Source organism: Chiloscyllium plagiosum, chromosome 13 (genome assembly GCF_004010195.1).
Source record: "Chiloscyllium plagiosum isolate BGI_BamShark_2017 chromosome 13, ASM401019v2, whole genome shotgun sequence".
NCBI classification, from domain to species: Eukaryota; Metazoa; Chordata; class Chondrichthyes; order Orectolobiformes; family Hemiscylliidae; genus Chiloscyllium; species Chiloscyllium plagiosum.
The window spans coordinates 67,358,807-67,378,477 of NC_057722.1; the positions used below are offsets into that span (position 1 = coordinate 67,358,807).

Genomic DNA, 19,671 nt, shown 5'->3' on the forward strand with positions numbered 1-19,671 from the left:
CTCCTGTCTCCCTAAAGCCTGTCCACCATCTACAAAGGCACAAGTCAGGGGTGTGATGGGTTAGGATTAGTGAATAAGAACAAATGCCAGGCATTATAGATCCTGTATCCCTTCACTCAGAGACTGAACTGTCACCCTCCTTCATGACAATCCTCTAATTTCAAACAAAATACAAACAAATCTGAAACAAACACACAAAATGCTGGAAGTACTCAGCAACTTTAACTGCCTCTGTTTTAGAGAAACAGAGATAGCTTTTCAAATCTGTGACCTTGCTCAGAACTAGGAGAAGTTAGAAATGCTTTTAATGTTAAAACAAGAGAAAAGGGGGAAGAAGGAGGAGGTAGGGCAGGTCTGTGATCAGAGTTGAGAGTGTGGTGCTGGAAAAGCACAGCAGGTCAGGCAGCACCCGAGGAGCAGGAGAATTGATGTTTCGGGCATAAGCCCTTCATCAGCACCTGAAATGTCAATTCTTCTGCTCCTCGGATGCTGCCTGACCTGCTGTTCTTTTCCAGCACCACCCTCTGAACTCTGATCTCCAGCGTCTGCAGTCCTCACTTTCTCCAGGTCTGTGATCAGGTGGAGGCAGGTGAAATTAAATAATCAACTTCATGGTGTATGGCCAAAGTTGAACAAACTAAGAAATCAATGATTTGACTAGAGGAGTGAATGGCAGGATCAAAGACAAAATAAACAATGTCCAATCCTCTACACCTCCATCTCCCAGGCGGCCTGAGAGCTCTCCACTTCTAAGACTTAACCACTCCCTGTCTTCCAGCTCGCTCAGCCTGATCCTGCATAGAACAGCTTCTACTTCAAATAGAAGGTGCTACAATGGGCACCCGCATGGATCCTAGTTATACCTGCTTTTTTGGTGGCATATGTGGACTGGACATCGTTCCCTCCACTTTCTTACTGGCTGCTGCACGGGCCTCAGAGTCCTGTGCACGGGAACAATTTCCGAATCTGAACACGATTGATGTTCTGATGCCATTTGCCACGTGTGGAACATCGGAGCTACCACGCAGCTGGAGGGAATGCTGGGACAGGAAAGGGTAGATACCCGGAGAATGTTTCCATAAGAAATAGGAAGAGTTTGGTCCCTCGAGTCTGGTCTGCTATTCAAAAGGATCATAGCTGATCTAAGACATTCCTCATGTCCACCTTCCTGTTTTCCCATAAGCCTTCATTCCCACCTGATCCATTTGTGGAGAAGACTAAAACTAGGGAAACCATTTTAGAATGAGAGGAGGGGGGTTATTAGGAAAATGGAATTCTCCTCCCCGGAAGGTAGTGGAAACTGATCTTTACATTTATCTAAGGCAATGTTAAATTGGTTTGCATAGAAAAGGAAGTCAGTGGTTACAAGGTAGAGACAGCAAAATGAAGCTGAGAGGATAACCAGACCAGGAATGATCTAACTGATTGGTGCAGCATGCGAAAGGCCAACGCTTAGTCGTTATGTCCCATGCTCCTATTTATCGGAATTACTCAGGTCCCATCCTCCGTCTCTCTTTCTGTGGATTAATTCCTGTATTGGAGGGGTTTTTGATTCTCACGCAAAACTGGAAAACTTTATCCACTTGGCTTCCAAATCACCGCCCTTCACTGCTATTCACATAATCTAATCTTTCCTACTCTTCCTCAACTTCCATTTCGAAGGAGGTGTTCTTGTCAATATTCACTACATGTCCGTAGCTACCTTGACTGCACTTCTCACACCCTACTCCCTGCAGGGTACTTGATTCAAGTCTCTCACTCTCCAACACATCTCTTTGGGCAATGCAACCTTCCACACCAGTGCGTCCAACACATCTCCCTTTCTAACTGCACTATGTGATTGACAAGGCTGTGTTTAACTGACTTAATACCCTTCAAACTCCTCCTTTTGCTCTCTCCCTGAACTATGATAGGTTTCCCCTCTTCATTTGTCAGTGTCCCACTGTCCGTAAGCAACAGCTCATTCTCTGCCAGTTCTGCTGTGCCATTGTGATATCACCAAACATCTTCCCTTGTCTTCCCCTTTCTGAAGGGCTTGTTTCCTCTGTGAAATCCTAGCCCACTCCTCTGTCACTCCCAACCCTGCAGCACCACTACCTGCAAGTGCAAGAAATGCAATGCCTACCTGTTGACTCCCTGCTCACCATTCAAGGTCCCAATCACTCCTTCCAAGTGAAGCAGCCACATAGTGTGTACAATGTGAGTGTATCTGCAGCTCACAATACAGTTTCCTCTGCAACGCAGAGGCCAAATGCAGACAGGGTCGCTGCACTACTCAACTTGTCCAGTCCGCATCAGGAACCCAAGTATCCTTTCATTTGTTGTTGTTTAAATTCCTCACTGAGATCCCACTCCTTGACTTCTCTGACCTTGCCCTGCCACAATGTTCCAAAGAAACTAAACACAAATGCAAGAGACAGCCTCCCTATCTTTTGATTGGACATTCCACAGCCTTCTAGACCAACATGAATTTAGATCATAAAACTTGCCCCCATTTTATTGTGTTTTATTCCTCTCATCCTTGACTTTGCTTTAGTATGGCTGCTATCCTAACCGTCTCTAGACACAAATTCTGTTTCTTTGTTTGCCCCTTGACCCTACAAAATGGAACTTTTCATGTTTAATCTCTCAATCTGGAAGCCAATGCAGACTTTCCATCTCTCTTTGTTTCTTTCATTCTTTAATAATTACATTCACTCACAAAACGTGGGCATAGCTGTCTAGGACAGCATTTATTACTCAATTCAAATTGTCTTGGAGCTGGTGGTGAGCTCTACTTTCTTGAATTGTTTTAGTTATTTGATGTAGGTACACCCGCTGTGCCGTCAGGCAGCCAGCTCCAGGGTGTGGGGAGACTACAGCTCGAGTATTGTATATAGGTTTGGCCTCCTTATCGGAGGAAGGATATTCTGGCCATGGAGGGTGTGCAAAGGTTTAACAGACTGATAGCAGGACTGCCATATCAAGAGAGACCAAATTTAGTTAGGACTGTATTCACTGGAGTTTAGAAAAATGAGGGGGAAATTGCATCCGAACTTAATTTTTTTTTTAACAGGACTAGACAGGGTGAATGTAGCCTGATTGACTGGGGAGTCTAGAACCAGGAGTCACAGTCTAAGGATATGAGGTTGGTCAGTTAAGACAGAGATGAGGAGAAATATCTTCACCCAGAGAGTGGCGAGTCTGTGGAATTCTCTACCACAGAAAGCAGTAGAGCCCAAAACATTGAACATTTTCAATGAGGAGTTCAATATAGTTGTTAAGGATAGGAGAATCAAAGGAGATGCAGAGAAAGCAGGAACAGGGTACTGACTGGATAAAGACAAAGAACTCTGGATGCTGGAAATCTGAAACAAAAAACAGAGTGCTGGAGAAACTCAGCAGGTCTAGCAACATCTGTAGAGGGAGAGAAGCAGAATTTACATTTCGAATCCAGTGACCCTTCGTCAGAACTGTACTGATAAATGGTCACTGGACATAAAATGTTAATTCTGTTTGCTCTCTACAGATGTTGCCAGACCTACTGAGCTTCTTTCAGCACTTAGTTTTTGTTACTGAGTTGGATGATCAGCCATGATCATATCGAATGGCAGAGAAGGCTCAAAGGGCTGAATGGCCTACTCCTGTTCCTACTTTCTATGTATCTATCTTTTGACCCAGTCATAGAGAGGGAATGGTGACATTGTTCCAAGTCAGGATGGTCTAGGATACACAGGGCAACTTGCAGATGGTGATGTCCCAGAGTAGCAATTTGCCCTTTATGATGGAGGCTGTGGGTTTGGAAGGTGCTGTCTAAGGAGTCTTGGTGAGTGTTGCAGTGCATCTTGTAGAAGGTACACAATGCGTGCATTCATGGTAGACGGAGTCAATGTTTATGAATGTGGTGCTGATCAAGCGGGATGCTTTGTCCTGGATGATGTTGAGCTTCTTGAGTGTTGTTGGAGCGGCACCCATCCAGGCAATTGGGGAGTATTCCATCACACTCCTGACTCGTGCCTTGCAGATGGTGGACAGGAGAATTTGACGTCAAATTCTCTGTCGCTGACCTGCTCTTGCAGCCATAGTATTTAAATGGCTGGCTGAGATCAGTTTCTGCTGTACATCTCAATGACTCTATGATAATCTGTTGATAGTGGAGGATTCAGCAAGTTTAATATTATAGAGTACTGTGTGCAGCTCTGGTCCACGTGCTATTAAGAGAATGTGATTGCACTAGTGAAGATGCAGAGGTGATTTGTCAAGATGTAGCCTGGGCTGGTGTATTCCAGCTATGAAGAGAGACTGGATAGATTGGGCTTGCTCTCCTTCGAGCAGAGATGGCTGAGTGAGACCTGACTGAATTATACAAAATTACGAGGGGCATAGATAGGAAAGAGTCAAGATTAGAGTGGTGCTGGAAAAGCACAGTAGATCAGGTAGCATCAGAGGAGCAGGAAAATCGATGTTTTGGGCAAAAGCCCTTCATCAGGAATCAGTCATTCCTGATGAAGGGCTTTTGCCTGAAACATCGATTTTCCTACTCCTCAGATGCTGCCTAACATGCTGTGCTTTTCCAGCACCACTCTAATCTAGACTCTCGTTTCCAGTATCTGCAGTACCCACTTTTGTCATAGATAGGACAGATACAAAGTAACTTTCACCTTATGAAAGCGATCAATAACTAGAGGAATAGATTGAAGGCAAGGGCAGGTTTAGAAAGGGTTCAAGGAAGAATTCTTTTCACCCAGAGAGTGGTGCGTATCTGGAACTTACTGTCTGAACAGATGGTAAAGGTGGGATGCATCACAACAGTTAAGAACTGTTTAGAGGATCACTTGAGATTCCATACCAAGGCTACGAGCATTGACAAATGGGATGAGAGGTGCTCGATGACCTGCATGGGCAGGATGGGCCAAAGGGCCTCCTCCTGTGCGGTAAAATTCTATCAGACTGTGAATAACAAAGAGCAACTGCTAGATTTTCTCTTGTTGGAGATGGTTACTGGCTGGCGCTTGTATGGCATTAAGGTTATTTGTTCAAAATCTAATACATTTCTAATTTTTCCTGAGTTCTTAAGGGTCAAAGACTTGAAAGATTAATTGTATTGCTCTCAGACACATGCTACCAGGTCTTCAGAGTACTTCCAGCATTTTCTACTTTTACTGCACCAGAACATGTTCCGATAAGGTGTTGAATTTGAAATATTCTATCACAATGATGAGAAATGCCTCAAATTCTATCTAAGCAATCTGCATCATCTAGAGGCGAGCATGATGTATTAATATCAGACAGCTTGTGGGTCTCTCTCGCTAAACTTGTTTATATTTCATTAAATTAAACAATGATGTCTAGCTGGGAAAAAGCTGGAGTAGTATTGATACTCATCTGCAGAGTTAGTGCAGACACAATGGACCCCCTTGGGACTGTTGCAATTCTGGGCAGTAATCCAGAGGGCAACTTGCAGGTGGTGGTGTCCCAGTGTAGCAATTTGCCCTTTATGGTGTAGGCAGTGCGTTTGGAAGATGCTGTCCAAGGAGGCTTGGTGAGTTGCTGCAGTGCATCTTGTAGAAGGTACTTATTGCGCGCATTGGTGGTAGAAGGAGGGAATGTTTATTAATGTGGTGCTGATTTAAGGTGGGGACAAAAACAGAAACTCAGCAGGTCTGGCAGTATTTGTCAAGAAGAAACACTAACTCTGCTTGGAGTTTAGTGACCCTTCTTCAGAACTCAAGTTTCCAAGCAATTGGAGGTAGTGATGTAATGGTAATGCCTTGGGATTACTGGAGAATTTTATGCTAATATTCTAGGGGCATGGGTTCAAATCCCAACGTGGCAGTTAGTGAAATTTGAATTCAACACAAACTTGGAATAAAACTTTGGCCTGTGGCTTGTTGGTCTATGGGTATGTTTCTTGCTTTGGGTCTTCTATTGGGCTGACTTGCGAGAGATCCCAGGTTCAGATCCCAGACGAGCCTGCCTTCCTTAAGTTTACAAGGATGTTGCCAGAGTTGGAGGGTTTGAGCTAAAGGGAGAGGTTGAATAGGCTGGGGCTGTTTCCCTGGAGCATCAGAGGCTGAGGGGGGCAACATTATAGAGGTTTACAAAATTATAGGGGCATGGATAGAATAAATAGACAAAGTCTTTTCCCTGGGGTGGGGAAATCCAGAACTAGAGGGCATAGGTTTAGGGTGAGAGGGGAAGATATAAAAGAGACCTAAGGGACAACCTTTTCCACACAGAGGTGGTACGTGTGTGGAATGGGCTGCCAGAAGAAGTGGTGGAGGCTGGTATATTGCAACATTTAAAAGGCATCTGGATGGGTATATGAATAGGAAGGGTTTGGAGGGATATGGCAGGTGGGACTAGATTGGGTTGGTATATCTGGTCAGCATGTACTGAAGGGTCTGTTTCCATGCTGTACAGCTCTATGACTCTAATTTCTGATTTTGCTTCAGATTTCTTGCATTCCTTTTTTTTTTCAAATTATAATTTATAATATTGAATCCCACCACAGAAATGGATACTGTGTCGAGTGTTGTAAATAAAACCTGGTTCATGTTTGGTGAAGGAAATCTGCCAATCTGATATGGGCTGGCCTACATGGGAATCCAAACCCATTGCAAAGTGATTGACAAATGGGATGAGAAATATTCCAATTTACCCTGTGTGCTGGCAAGTATTAAGTCAGGTTTATGTGAATCTAGTGCCTTGTAAGCTAAATCAAACCTCAGAACAGAATTTAGAATTCTCTGCTGTCAGGGAAAAAGGAGAAGGAGACGACCTCATTGACCTCCATGGAGTGATGTGCCTGACCTGCTGCGCTTTTCCAGCAACACATTTCCATCTCATGTGTGAATCTAGTGCCTTGTAAGCGGAATCAAACCTCATAGAACAGAATTTAGAATTCTCTGCTGTCAGGGAAAAAGGAGAAGGATACGACCTCATTGACCTCCATGGAGTGATGTGAAGAGGGTCAACAGTGTTAAGTTATTAGGAGTAACGATAACCAACTATTTGTCCTGGACCTCTCACGCAGATGCAATGGTCAAGGCGGCACAACACCTCTTCTTCCTTAGGAGGCTTAGGAAATTCAGCATGTCCATAAGGACCGTCACCAACATTTTGAGATACATTATAGAAAGCATCCTATCTGGGTGCATAATGTCTTGTCAGGGCAAGTGCTCTGCTCAGGACCATAAGAGACTACAGAAAGTTGTGTGCACAGCCCAGACCATCATGAAAGCCAACCAACATCAAAGACCCCTCCTACCTCATTAATACTCTCTTCCATCAGGCAGAAGATCCAGAGATTTGAACCCGCGAACAACAGGTTCAAGAACAGCTTCTTCCCTGCTGTTATTAGATTGCTGAATGGACCTCCCTAACTTAAACCCTAATGTTGTGATCTTGCTTTTCTGCCTCGCTCCAGGCGCCCTATGATATGTATGTCCTTGCTTGCTACGATCTGCCTGTACTGCTCGCAGAATAAAACTTTTCACTGTACTTAGGTACATATGACTACAACAAATCAAATCAATCGAAATGGATCTGAAACATTTTTATAGCAGGCTTGCAACAAAGAGTTACGACATTGATTGGTGCCGAAGCAGAGAGTAATTTGAATGAGTCAATCCGCCAGGGTTTAGCAAAATGAGGTGACCATGAACATATAATTCTTCGTTTCAACCTTTCAAAGAATTCTGACTCTGAACCAGAGTCATAAACCAGAGACAGGTTTCAGGCTATATCCTGAGATGAGGAGAAATTCTTTCACAAAATTGTAAACCTTTAGCATTCTCTACTCCAGTTGTTGAGTGTATTCAAGACTAGATTTAGAAAATTTATCAATCCCAAAGAAGTCAAGGATTGAGGTTAAGGTGAGGACCAAGTGTTGAGGTCAAAGATCAGCTGACTTTGAGCTACTCTTGCTTCCTGATGTTCCAGATATGTCTGTGTTAAGCATTGCCCAGTCAAGCATTTTTACTGTTTGCGTATAAAACCATTGAATGCTCAAATAGTAGTCAAATTTTGATCTTTGAACAGTCATCTCTATAAATCAGCTGACTGACACTGAGGTGATCTAGCGAACTGTGTACACACTTCTGAATCTTGTCCTATGACTGGGTTATAGTCACTTAGTGGGAAAGTGCCCACAAATCTGGCAAATTTGCACCTAAATTGAACCACATCTACTTGCCAATCCAAAGGTAAGGATGACTACTCATTAACAGAATATATTGTAAATGTGTCGTGTTGTACTGTATACCAAGCCTTTGGTCAAACTTAAGGACAAAAGCAAATACCTGCACAGGGGCAAGTCAGACTTCAATGAATGGCACAAAATGGCGAAAAGGTTCATCAGGCCAAATTTAAATTCAAGCACAAGACAAAGCTGGCTAGAAATGTAAAAACAGATAGCACAAGTTTTTACAGGTATCTCAAAGGGAAGCGGATGTAAAATAATTATTGGTCCTTGTGCGGGCGGGGGGAGGGGGGTGTGGACGTAACGGAGAGTTAATGGTAGATAAAGAAATAGCAAATATAATCGATAAATATTTTGCTTCAGTCTTCTCTACAGTTAGAAACATTGCTAATTTTTCATGACTTTTAAAAAAAAGTTCTTTTATCAATTTCAGATTGGAGTTGAAGATGGCTTGTAGAGTTTGAAACAACTTGTAGTTCAAGGAAAAGAGCAGACTAAACAAACATTTGTTTGTTTGTTTGAGAGGTCATGTCTGGAGCCTAATTGCAGGCTGAATCTTGACTAAAAGGGCTTCTACAGACACAGCGATCCTGGAAACAACATTGTGTTTAAACACATAGCAGAAGTTGACTATTAATGAGGTCACTACCTGGTAATTTTCTGTTAAGAAGGCATATGATGTGTTAGGTTGCATTCGTAGAGGGATTGAGTTCCAGAGCTGCAATATGATGCTGCAACTATACAGCCACATTTGGAATATTGTGCACAGTTCTGGTTGCCATATTTCGGCAAGGATGTGGAGGCATTAGAAAAGGTGCAGAGGAGATTTACCAGGATGTTGCCTGGTCTGTGGGGAAGGTCTAATAAGGAAAGGCTGAGAGGCTTGGGTCTATTCTCACTGGAAAGAAGAAGGCTAAGAGGGGATTTGATAAATCATACAAGATGTTCACAGGATTAGATAGGGTAGACTGTGAAAGTCTTTTTCCGGGGATGATGATGTCAGCTTGTACGAGGGAGCGTAACTACAAATTGAGGGGGGTGATAGATTTAAGACAGATGTCAGAGGCAGGTTCTTTATGCAGAGTGGTATGGGTGTGGAATGCCCTACCTGCTAATGTAGTTAACTCAGCCACATTAGGGAGATTTAAACAATCCTTGGATAAACACATGGATGATGATGGGTTAGTGTAGGGGGATGAGCTGAAAATAGTTCACAGGTCGGCGCAACAAGGAGAGCCGAAGGGCCTGTTCTGCGCTGTATTGTTCTATGTTCTAATTGGTTCTGTCAAGTCCGGAAGAGACCCGATGTTCAAGCAGATGCTAAATGGTAATGGAGGCCTCAGGACAAACAGTTGGCCTCTCAGGGAGGAATCATATTTGAAGTTGGTTTTCTGAATTCTGATTGCTTAGAAAATGAGTTTGAGTGCTGAAAACACAGCACAAGATTTGAAAGCTCCTTGCCTAATCTCACAGACCAAATTTTGGAATCTTATAAAGTAGAACACCTTTATCTGGATGAATTGACCATGATCAAGATTTCAAAAAAAAAATCTATGCTGTGAAACAATGCATTGTGAAATCCATTTAAGTATTCTGACTAGTTTTTCTTGGTTTCTTCTATCCCTCCCTTACCCTTGTCTGTTTGCCAGTCTGCCTTTGCGTGAGTGGGACAGAAAACAAATCTTCAAGTTTAAAGCATAAACATAAATTAGATTACCATCTTTAATTTCCTCTCTGCTAAGACTTAATAAATAGGTAAGTCTTTTGTTTAAGATACAAAACCTATGACTGGAAATTAATTAGTCACAAAGTTTAGGATTAGTTATTCAAAAGTCCAGTTGGGAACAATTGAAGTAGCTATTGGAGGTTTTTGACTGTCTGGTTTTACTAAGATGAAAATACAAGGTATAATTCTGATTTAATTCACTAGGAGAAAGTGGGGACTGCAGACGCTGGAGATCAGAATCGAAGATTGTGGTGCTGGAAAAGTACAGATGGTCAGGCTACATCCGACGATCAGGAGCGTCGACATTTCAGGCATAAGCCCTTCATCAGGAAAACAGCTATGCATCAGGCCATCAAAGTAAGAGTGGAACTTGGCAAAGTTGTCACTAGAATCATAGAATCCCTACAGTGTTGAAGTAGGCCATTCAGCCCATCGAGTCCACACTGACCTTCCAAAGAGCATCCCACCTAGACCCACTCCCCCATTCTATCCGTTACCCTACATCTCCCATGACTAATCCACATAGCCTGCACATCCCTGGACACTATGGGTAATCCACCTGACCTGCACATCTTTGGATTGTGGGAGAAAGCGCAGCATCTAGAGGAAACCCACGCAGACACGGGGAGAATGTGCAAACTCCACACAGACAGTCACCCGAGGGTGGAATTGAACCCAGATCCCTGGTGCTATGAGGCAGCAGTGCTAATCACTGAGCCAACGTGCCACCCCTAATGGAAACAGTATTGAACAAATTGATGGAGCTGCAGTTTGATGTTTGTCTAGGTCTTACTGGACTTCATGCTGGAATTTTTATAAGGGTGGCCAATGAAGTAGCATATGTATTGGTATTAAATTTGCAAAAATTGTTAGATGCTGAAAAGGTTCCCTCGGGAAAAAGTGAGAAAATGTGAAGTTGTTTATTCTGGCATGAATCATTTTTTTTTTAAAAAAGTATTATTTAAATGGAAATGACTGCTGAATTCCAAAGTGTGCTGAGATCTAGGGGTTCCCATCGACAGGTCAGGAAATATTATTATGCAGGCACAGCAAGTGAGGAAGAACGTTAATGGGATGTTAGTCTTTAATACAAATGGAACTGAACACAAATTTAAGGATGTCATGCTTCACTTGTTCACAGCAATGATAAGACCACATATCAAATACTGTGTGCAGTTGTGGTTTCTTTATTTAAGGAAGAATGTAAATGTCTAGGAGGAAGTTCAGAGCGGCTTTACTGATAACTGGAATGAGCCGGTTATTACAATGAGGAAAGATTGGCTTGTTTTCACTAGTTTAGAAGAAGTGGGGGTGATTTGATTGCTTTACTAAGGTGGCCTCTACCAGGTGGACATTAAATGAAATTAAGGCCTCCTACTGTGGATGTATCCAGAACCAAATTTAATTGCTTTTAAACATAACTGGACACCTTTTTGTGACACAGATGAAGGAATTTTTTTTCTCTGAGGGTTGGAAAACTTTGAAACTCTCTAGCTCAGATTGTGACGGAGGGGAGTTAGAACATAGAACATAGAACAATACAGTACAGAACAGGCCCTTCGGCCCACGATGTTGTGCCGAACATTTGTCCTAGCTTAAGCACTCTGCACCCTCTCCAAAGCTTCCACATCTTTCCTAAAGTGAGGCGACCAGAACTGAACACAGTATCATTAACTATCTTGAGGGTGGAGGTTGATAGATTCTTGCGAGGAAAGGAAATCCCAGGTTATCAGCGGTATATGGGATCTGGAACACATACCGATCAGTCATGTTCAAATTGAATGGTGGAGCAGGCTTGAAGAGGCTCTCTCTGCTCCTAATGTGCACGCTTTAAGGTCTGATGGCAAGGATATTCCTTGACCGAATTTCTTTGTACCTGGTAATGACGTGCAGGAACTGAGGACTAATCACTGCTTGCTTGGCCTTTTCTGGATAGTTATAGGTGGAGAGCTGCTGTACCATATTCCCAACTGCATACAGGCATCCTACGTGTGGCAACGAAAAGAAGCAGAAAAGGCTGAGCACCTGCTTGTCCTTACTCCCAGGGCCAGCAGCCAATTCCAAATCCCCTAGACCAAAAGACAAAAAAAAGAAAAAATGTGTATTATTCTAATGCTTTTGTAAAATACGTAAAGCATAATGACGGTTAGACCCATCGAAGACATTGGTCACCTTGATTCGAGAGGTTAATGATATGATCTGCAGATAGACCGAGTACCCGCCCAGTTCTTACATTGCAGTCTGTACACCAGATGGTGCAACCGAAACCAGGCACTACAGGGTTCAGCGAAGCATCCACACCACAGTGAGACAGTCACAACTGCAGCAGAGAGAGAGAGAGAGAGAGAGAGAGAGAGAGAGCGAGCGAGCAAGCACGAGACAGGAAAGCACCGTCACTGCAGTTCAGTGAAAGGTGATAAACACTGGCTGAGGCTTCACTCAAGTGTTTTGATAGTGACTCCAAGTGCTGGGAAAGATTTGCTCACACTCACAGTGACTGGTACCAACAAACTGCATAAAGAGGTGCAACCTCCTTCGAAAATCAGAGCAAATCAGAGGCAGAGAGAGAGAGAGAGAGAGAGAGAGAGAAAACAGCAACGCATCGGAAATGTGATCGTCTCCAGCATCCTGTCCTATTGCTGCAGATTAGCCTCAACCATTACATAGGTTCCACCAGGAATGTTTCAATCACCCCCAGATGAAGAACATGTTCATCTTCGCCTCATACAGTGTACATTTCTTAGGATGCAACTGTGTACAGTGAACGTACAGACAATGCGTCAAACATCCCTGGTATGTGTCCCTTTGCTGTGCCCATGATGAACTGGGTGGCAAGTGGATTTGCAAGAGCTGGACTATTCTGTCATGAAGGAACATCTATGTTTACATAGGCTGTACCTTTAAGATCACACATCAATAAACTATAGGGAGTGGAGATATTCCGGTGTATTCAAAGCTGTCTTAGGTTTATTTAATGCATAAGATTTAGAAAACACTACTTGCGCATTAGCATGTGCACATCTGTGTGGTTATGATTTGTTACTTTTGTTTTTCTTTGATCAGATGAGAGTATGGCACAGACAATATATTAGATGTAAAATTTTACATATATCTAAGATGAGCAACCAAACTAGCCGGGGCCCTGTGTCAGTACTTTTGTTATGGAACACAGAACAGGAGGCAGCCATTCATGCCCCTCAGCCTTTCCCACCATTTAACGAGATCGTGGCCGATTTGTGGCCTTAATGCATGTACCTGCCTTTAGACGATATCCGTTAACAACTTTGTTCAAGTTGATAACTTTGTTATCTCAGATTTAAAATTAACAACTAAGCCTGCATACACAGCCATTTGTGGAAGAGAACTCCAAACATCTACCATCCTTTGTGTGGGGAAATGCTTCCTAACATCTCTCCTCTACGGAATTCTCAGACTATGCCCCCTCATTCTAGAATCTCCAACCGATGTAAATAGTTTATCTACCCTGTCATTTCTTTTTAATATCTTGCAAATTTCAATCAGATCATTCTTTAACCTTCTAAATTCAAGAAAAACAAGCCTAATTTGTATAATCTCTCCAAAAATTGCTCTTCTTATAAAACATCCCTCCGCCAAGTTTTTGTAATAAAAGCAGAAAATGCCAGCAATTTATTTAACAAGTCTTTAAAAAAGCAAGTTCCTTAAAAGAGAGAAAGGGAATGGTGGGAAGGCGATGGCCTAGTGGTATTATCACTAGACTAATAATCCAGAGACCCTGGTGATTTTTGCAGATCCAGGCTCAAATTATGCTATGGCAGATGCTGGAATTTGAATTCAGTGAAAAAAGAACTGGCATTAAGAGCCAGTTTAATGACTATGAACCCATTGTTGATTGTTGAAAACACCCATTTGGTTCACTAATGCCCTTTAGGGAAAAACCTGCCATCTTTAACTCGTCTGCCTACATCTGACTCCTGAGCCACAGCAAAGTGGTTGACTCTTAACAGCCCTCTGGGCAATAAATGCTGACCTAGCCAGCGATTCCCTCATCCCACGAATGAATAAGAGGAAATATAACATGTGTGTTGCCCTTTGGTGTAACCAAGCTTCACCTTGATTGGTTGCAACCAGATTGGTTGCAAAAAACCCATTAGCATTTCCTGCCTTTTTGTTTAATCACCATGAGAGTTTGTAATGTGTGTGTTTAGGCTTACCGTTACCTTTTCTGGGGAACTGTATATACCAGTAAATGCTGGCTCTGCCAGTAACACTTGCGTCACAGGAACAACTTTTAAAAAACGTTCCTCTCCGGTCTCATTGTCACTTTCTTGTCAGTCAGTCTAAATCTCTCTCACCGGGTCTTCCTCTTTCTGTGAAGCTCTCATTTCCTGTTTTCTTTATCTTTAGTTTCTTTCTGTCCACTCATGCAGTAATTTCACATCAGTTTTCGTATATTTTCCTGTTTCTGTCTGAACTGCATATAAAATACTTTGTTCTTTTTAATTAAAAAATGTAACGTTTGTTTTTTCTTTTCAATTTACCTTTCCTTTTTCTTCAAAAATTCAGCATTCTCTAATTTCACTCAGTTGATTTGATCTAGTTCTATGGCTAAAGGGAAACATGCAGTTCGGGGGAATTGCTAGGATGTAAATGTCAGGGCTCGAGGTTTAAAAGGAAAGAGAGATTGACTCAAGAGAGCCAGGGAAGGCCAGAACCTGGGAATGGAAATTAATTCTGGGTCGGACAGTGTGAAGAGTTTCAGTGTAAAAGAACCTGGGAGGGAAGAACAATTGTAATAAGGAGAAAAGATAACGGTAAGAAAAGTTCAGCCGAATAAAACAAAATGAAACAGGAATAAAATTGTGAGAAAATAATTGGGAGTATTGGCAGAATGTAAAAATGCAGACCATGGCTGATTACATGTTCTGTTCAAGAGATTGGGAAGAGCTGATTGGCTCATGCTGTTAAATTCTTTGAGGAAAAAGTGAGGACTGCAGATGCTGGAGATCAGACCTGAAAATGTGTTGCTGGAAAAGCGCAGCAGGTCAGGCAGCATCCAAGGAGCGGGAGAAGAGCTCATGCCCGAAACATCAATTCTCCTGCTCTTTGGATGTTGCCTGACCTGCTGTGCTTTTCCAGCAACACATTTTGAGCTCATGCTGTTAAATCATCAGTGTGGACTAACCAACTAACATGACATGCAAAACAATAATTGTACACACAACAAAAAGGTGCAAAACACACACAGGAACACATCTGGATTTTCATCACATAATTGAAGTTGAATTGCCTGAGGGGAAGTTTTACACTGAATCTCCCTGATATCCGATGTTAATCAAATGAAGTTAATCCAGAATTTGTGCTATAGGTTACAGTACCTGTAGAGAACATCGGGAGTAACTGTAGGGAATGCAGAGCCGTCTCTTCAACAGAATAAATGTGAGCCAGGTCGGGAGAAAAACGCCTTTGAATGGAAAAAAGAACAAGGCAAAATTACAATTTATCTTTCAAGGCACTCTCTATTTTAAAACAAAATCCCAAATTGGATAAGTGTTGGGAATGGACATTATTGTTGGAATCTGTGCTGCTTGCCAAATGGTTGTTGATGATGATGATGATGATGCATGAATAGCGACCCCGGGGACAGGTGACATACTCAGGCTCTGAAAGCAAGAAAATGAGGCTAAAACATAGAACAATGTTTTGGGAGGGAAGGCTTGGTGGGGAAGACAATTAAAAGTAGGAAAGAACACAAAATGTGGTGGTGTAATTAGAGACCATTTAGCCCCTTATATGCAACTAATTCAATTCTCCCACTTTCTCCACAGTCCAGCAATTAGATTTAAAATTGACATCCAATTACCAATGTAAAAGAGTAACTATTAAATCTGCTTTCATTACTTTTAGGGAAGACACTCCAGGGCATTTTAACATGCTGCATACATTTTGCTCTGGTGTTTTACCAGTTACATTTAATGTGTGTTTTCCAGTTAATATTTCCCCTTCCCTCACCATCCCTGGTCAGCAGAAATAGTTTCTCCGTGTTTAATTGAACAAAGACAGGAGATTTTCTTTCCATGCAAAAATGCAGCATATTTTGGAAATCAGATTCCATTCACAGTCAAAAATTCATGTGACCTTTGTTATCGCAACTGTTTTTTTCCTATTAATTTTTCTATTCATTCACAGCAATGTGGTTGACTCTTATGGCGGCACAGTGGTTAGCACTGCTGCCTCACAGCGCCAGGGTCCCAGGTTCGATTCCAGCCTCAGGCGACTGTCTGTGTGGAGTTTGCACATTCTCCCCGTGTCTGCGTGAGTTTCCTCCCACAATCTAAGGATGTGCAGGCCAGATAAACTGCCCATAGTGTTAGGTGCATTAATCAGAAGGAAATGGGTCTGGGTGGGTTACTCTTTGGAGGGTCGGTGTGGACTTGTTGGGCCAAAGGGCCTATTTCCACACTCATTGTTACACTCTTACTTCCAGATTTATATTAAATTCAAATGTCACCATCTACCATGGCAGAATTCAAGCCCAGGTCTCCAGGACATAACCTGGGTCTCTGGATTCATAGTGTGGTGTTAATACCACTAGGTTATTGTCTCCCTTGCAGGGCCATCTGGTCTGATCGGCACCAGTGCAAAGAAATGAAAAGCTACAACTAATATATTATCTCCAAGTGTGTCCCTATCCATTGATGAATAAAGTTAAAAGTGTCAACTGCTCGACCCACACTGCACCATATAGTTGGCACAAGGACCCAGACAGCCTCTGTACTGAGCTTTTCTACAAGACAATGTGGTCAAGATCAGGATTCCAATTGGCAAACCATGAGTGTGAGCCCATATTCGACCACTGAAAGTCATCTTACACTCCTTGCAACATATTTCAGCTTTCCTAAAGGAATTTGAGAGGGGACAGTCATCAAAACAAAATCTGAGATTGTCCCATGCTGTTGGAGAGCTGGTTAGGTTAGCAGTGGCAGAATCACAGAGTTCACGGCTTGGCGTTAATGACACTGAATAGTAATCCAGAAGTTGTTCTGGGGACATGTGGTCAAATCCCACAATGGCAGGATGGTGAAATGTGAATCCCAATAAAAATCTGGAATTAAGAAAAGCTTGACTAATGGCAATCACATCAATTGTTATAAATGTCACTTAAGGAAGGAAATCTGGCCTGGATGTAAAATCAGACTACAACAACGTGGTTGACTCTAGTTTGAAGGAATATGGATGAGCCTTACTAAGGACATCTACATCACATAAGAATGTAAAAGATTTCTTTGATCTGATCAGTAGTCACATGGGAAGAGTGACTGGTTATATGAAAATGATTTATTCTCAAGTGACACACCCATTTAACACGATTTAAAATGTTAGGCAAACATGTGCAGCATTTACAAAATTAATTTTATACACAGTGACAGTTTACAGATCCCAAAGATCAAGCCTGCCTCACCTGTATAAAATCCGTCGTAAGGACAAACTATTCTGCAGCTCAGTTGTCAAGCCTTCCACACCTGTCCACTCCAAATTGACCAAAACTCCTGACCCCCAAGTGTCGTCACCGAGCAACTCCAAAGGCCTTTGAAAGAAAACAAATTCATCCTGTCCTTGGCCAAGAGATGCTGCAATGAAAATAAATTGGATAAATGCATCAGGAATGAGATTGGCTTACATCTTTATAGACTGGGTTGCTAGCAATAGGATCCTACTGTGAAACTTTGCAGAGGGACATAGGTCTGGCAGATGGAGTACAATGTTAATAAATATGAAGTCTTCCATTTTAGTTGAATAAAGGTAAAAAGAACTGTTGTTTAAATGGTAAAAAGTTGCAGCATGCTGCTGTGCAGAGGGAGCTGGGTGTCCTTGTGCATGAATCACAGAGGGTTGGTCTGCAGGTGCAACTGGTAATTAAGAAGGCAAATGGAATTTTGTCCTTCATTGCTGAAAGGATTGAGTTTAAAAGCAGAGAGGTTATGCTGCAGCTGTATATAGGGTGCTGGTGAGGCCATGCCTGGAGTACTGCATGCAGTTTTGGTCTCCTTACTTGAGAAAGGATGCACTATTGATTCCGGAGTTGAGGGGTTTGCTTATGAGGAGAGACTGAGTAGACTGGGATTATATTCATTGGAATTCAGAAGGATGAGGGAGAATCTTATAGAAAGACATAGAATTATGAAGGAAATGGATAACATAAAGGTAGAGAGGATGTTTCCACTGGCAGGAGAAATTAGGACAAGAGGACATAGCCTCAAAATTAGGGGGAGCAGATTTAGGACGGAATTGAGGAAGAATCTCTTCACCAGAGGGTTGTGAATCTGTGGAATTCCCTGCCCAGTGAAGCAGTTGAGGCTTCCTCATTGAAAGCTTTTAAAGCTAAAATAGATAATTGTTTGAACAGGAAAGGAATTAAAGGTTACGGTAAGAGGGCGGGTAAGTGGAGCCATGATTTTATTGAATGACAGAGCAGGCTCAAAGGGCCAGATGGCCTATTCTTGCTCCTAATCTCTTATGTTCTTATGTACTGAGGAGTTATTTCAACCTTCAAGTGGGGCTGCATATAACCAGTTACTGATCAGAGATGCCTGATACACTCCCCACTCAATTTTCCTTTCAATTGAAAAAAGACAGTTTACTTGGCAGATTTCATGCCCTCAGGATATCCAGATGCACATGACAGCCAAAATGAAACTGGAATCATTTGCTATGGAATTTTCTACCTTCCACCAATTTGCACAAAACCACGAGCTGTAATGTGGTAATAACCAGGTAATCTGCTTACACATTGGTGAGCTATACATAAAAGCAGTCAGGATATCAGATCCCTCAATCACCTTTAGATCTGAACACCTGTGTCACAATTCATCACAGAAACAACAATAAGACTTAGTTACAAATAGGCCATTCAGCCCATTGAGGCTGTTCCACTGTTCAATTAGATTATGGCTACTCTGATAATTCTCAACTCCACTTCCCTATTAACCCTGGATTCCTTTACAGATTAAACATTCTGACCATCTCAGCCTTTAGTATACATAATGACACAGCATTGACAATCTTTTGTGGCAAAGAATTCCATAGCTTCATTACCCTCAGAAGAAATTCCTCCTCATCTCTTGTCCTCATTGCATGACCCCTTTACTCAGATTATGCTCTCTGGTCCTAGAATCTTCCATGAGGGAGAAATAACCTCTCCACATCCACCCTGACCAGCCCTCTGGCATCTTGAATGTTTCAAAAGATGTTGCCTTTCATTCTTCTAAGCTCAAGGAATGCACAACCAATCTACAAATCTCTCCTGAAGAAAGGCTCATGCCCGAAACGTCGATTCTCCTGCTCCTTGGATGCTGCCTGACCTGCTGCACTTTTCCAGCAACACATTTTCAGCTCTGATCTCCAGCATCTGCAGTCTTCACTTTCTCCTACAAATCTCTCCTCACAAGACGATCCCTCCATACTTAGTATCAGCCTAGTAAACGTTCTCTGGATTGCTTCCAATATCATTACATCGTTCCTTAGATAAAGCAGCCCACAACTGTTCAGTTTTTCAACTGTGGTCTGATTAATGCCTTGTACAATTTTAGCAAAACCTTCCTATTTTTATACTCCGTCCCCATTGAAATAAAAGCCAACATCCTCATTGCTTTCCTTATGACCTAGGTAAAAACCAAGGACTGCAGATGCTGGAAACCAGATTCTAGATTAGAGTGGTGCTAGAAAAGCACAGCAGGTCAGGCAGTATCGGAGGAGCAGGAAAATCGATGTTTCGGGCAAAATA

General features: G+C 42.3%; 1 protein-coding gene across 3 annotated transcripts in view; it reads right to left on the reverse strand.

The window, feature by feature from the left end:
* Positions 1 to 19,671, reverse strand: part of hps3 (HPS3 biogenesis of lysosomal organelles complex 2 subunit 1) — a 63,415-nt gene that overhangs the window by 39,928 nt on the left and 3,816 nt on the right. For all 3 annotated transcript variants that reach the window (XM_043702684.1, XM_043702686.1, XM_043702683.1), the window contains exons 4-6: positions 17,350 to 17,518; positions 15,266 to 15,351; positions 11,785 to 11,977 (exon numbers count right to left, since the gene is read on the reverse strand). In XM_043702684.1, coding sequence (XP_043558619.1) covers positions 11,785 to 11,977; positions 15,266 to 15,351; positions 17,350 to 17,518 — 448 coding nt within the window. The remainder of the gene's footprint in view (positions 1 to 11,784; positions 11,978 to 15,265; positions 15,352 to 17,349; positions 17,519 to 19,671) is intronic.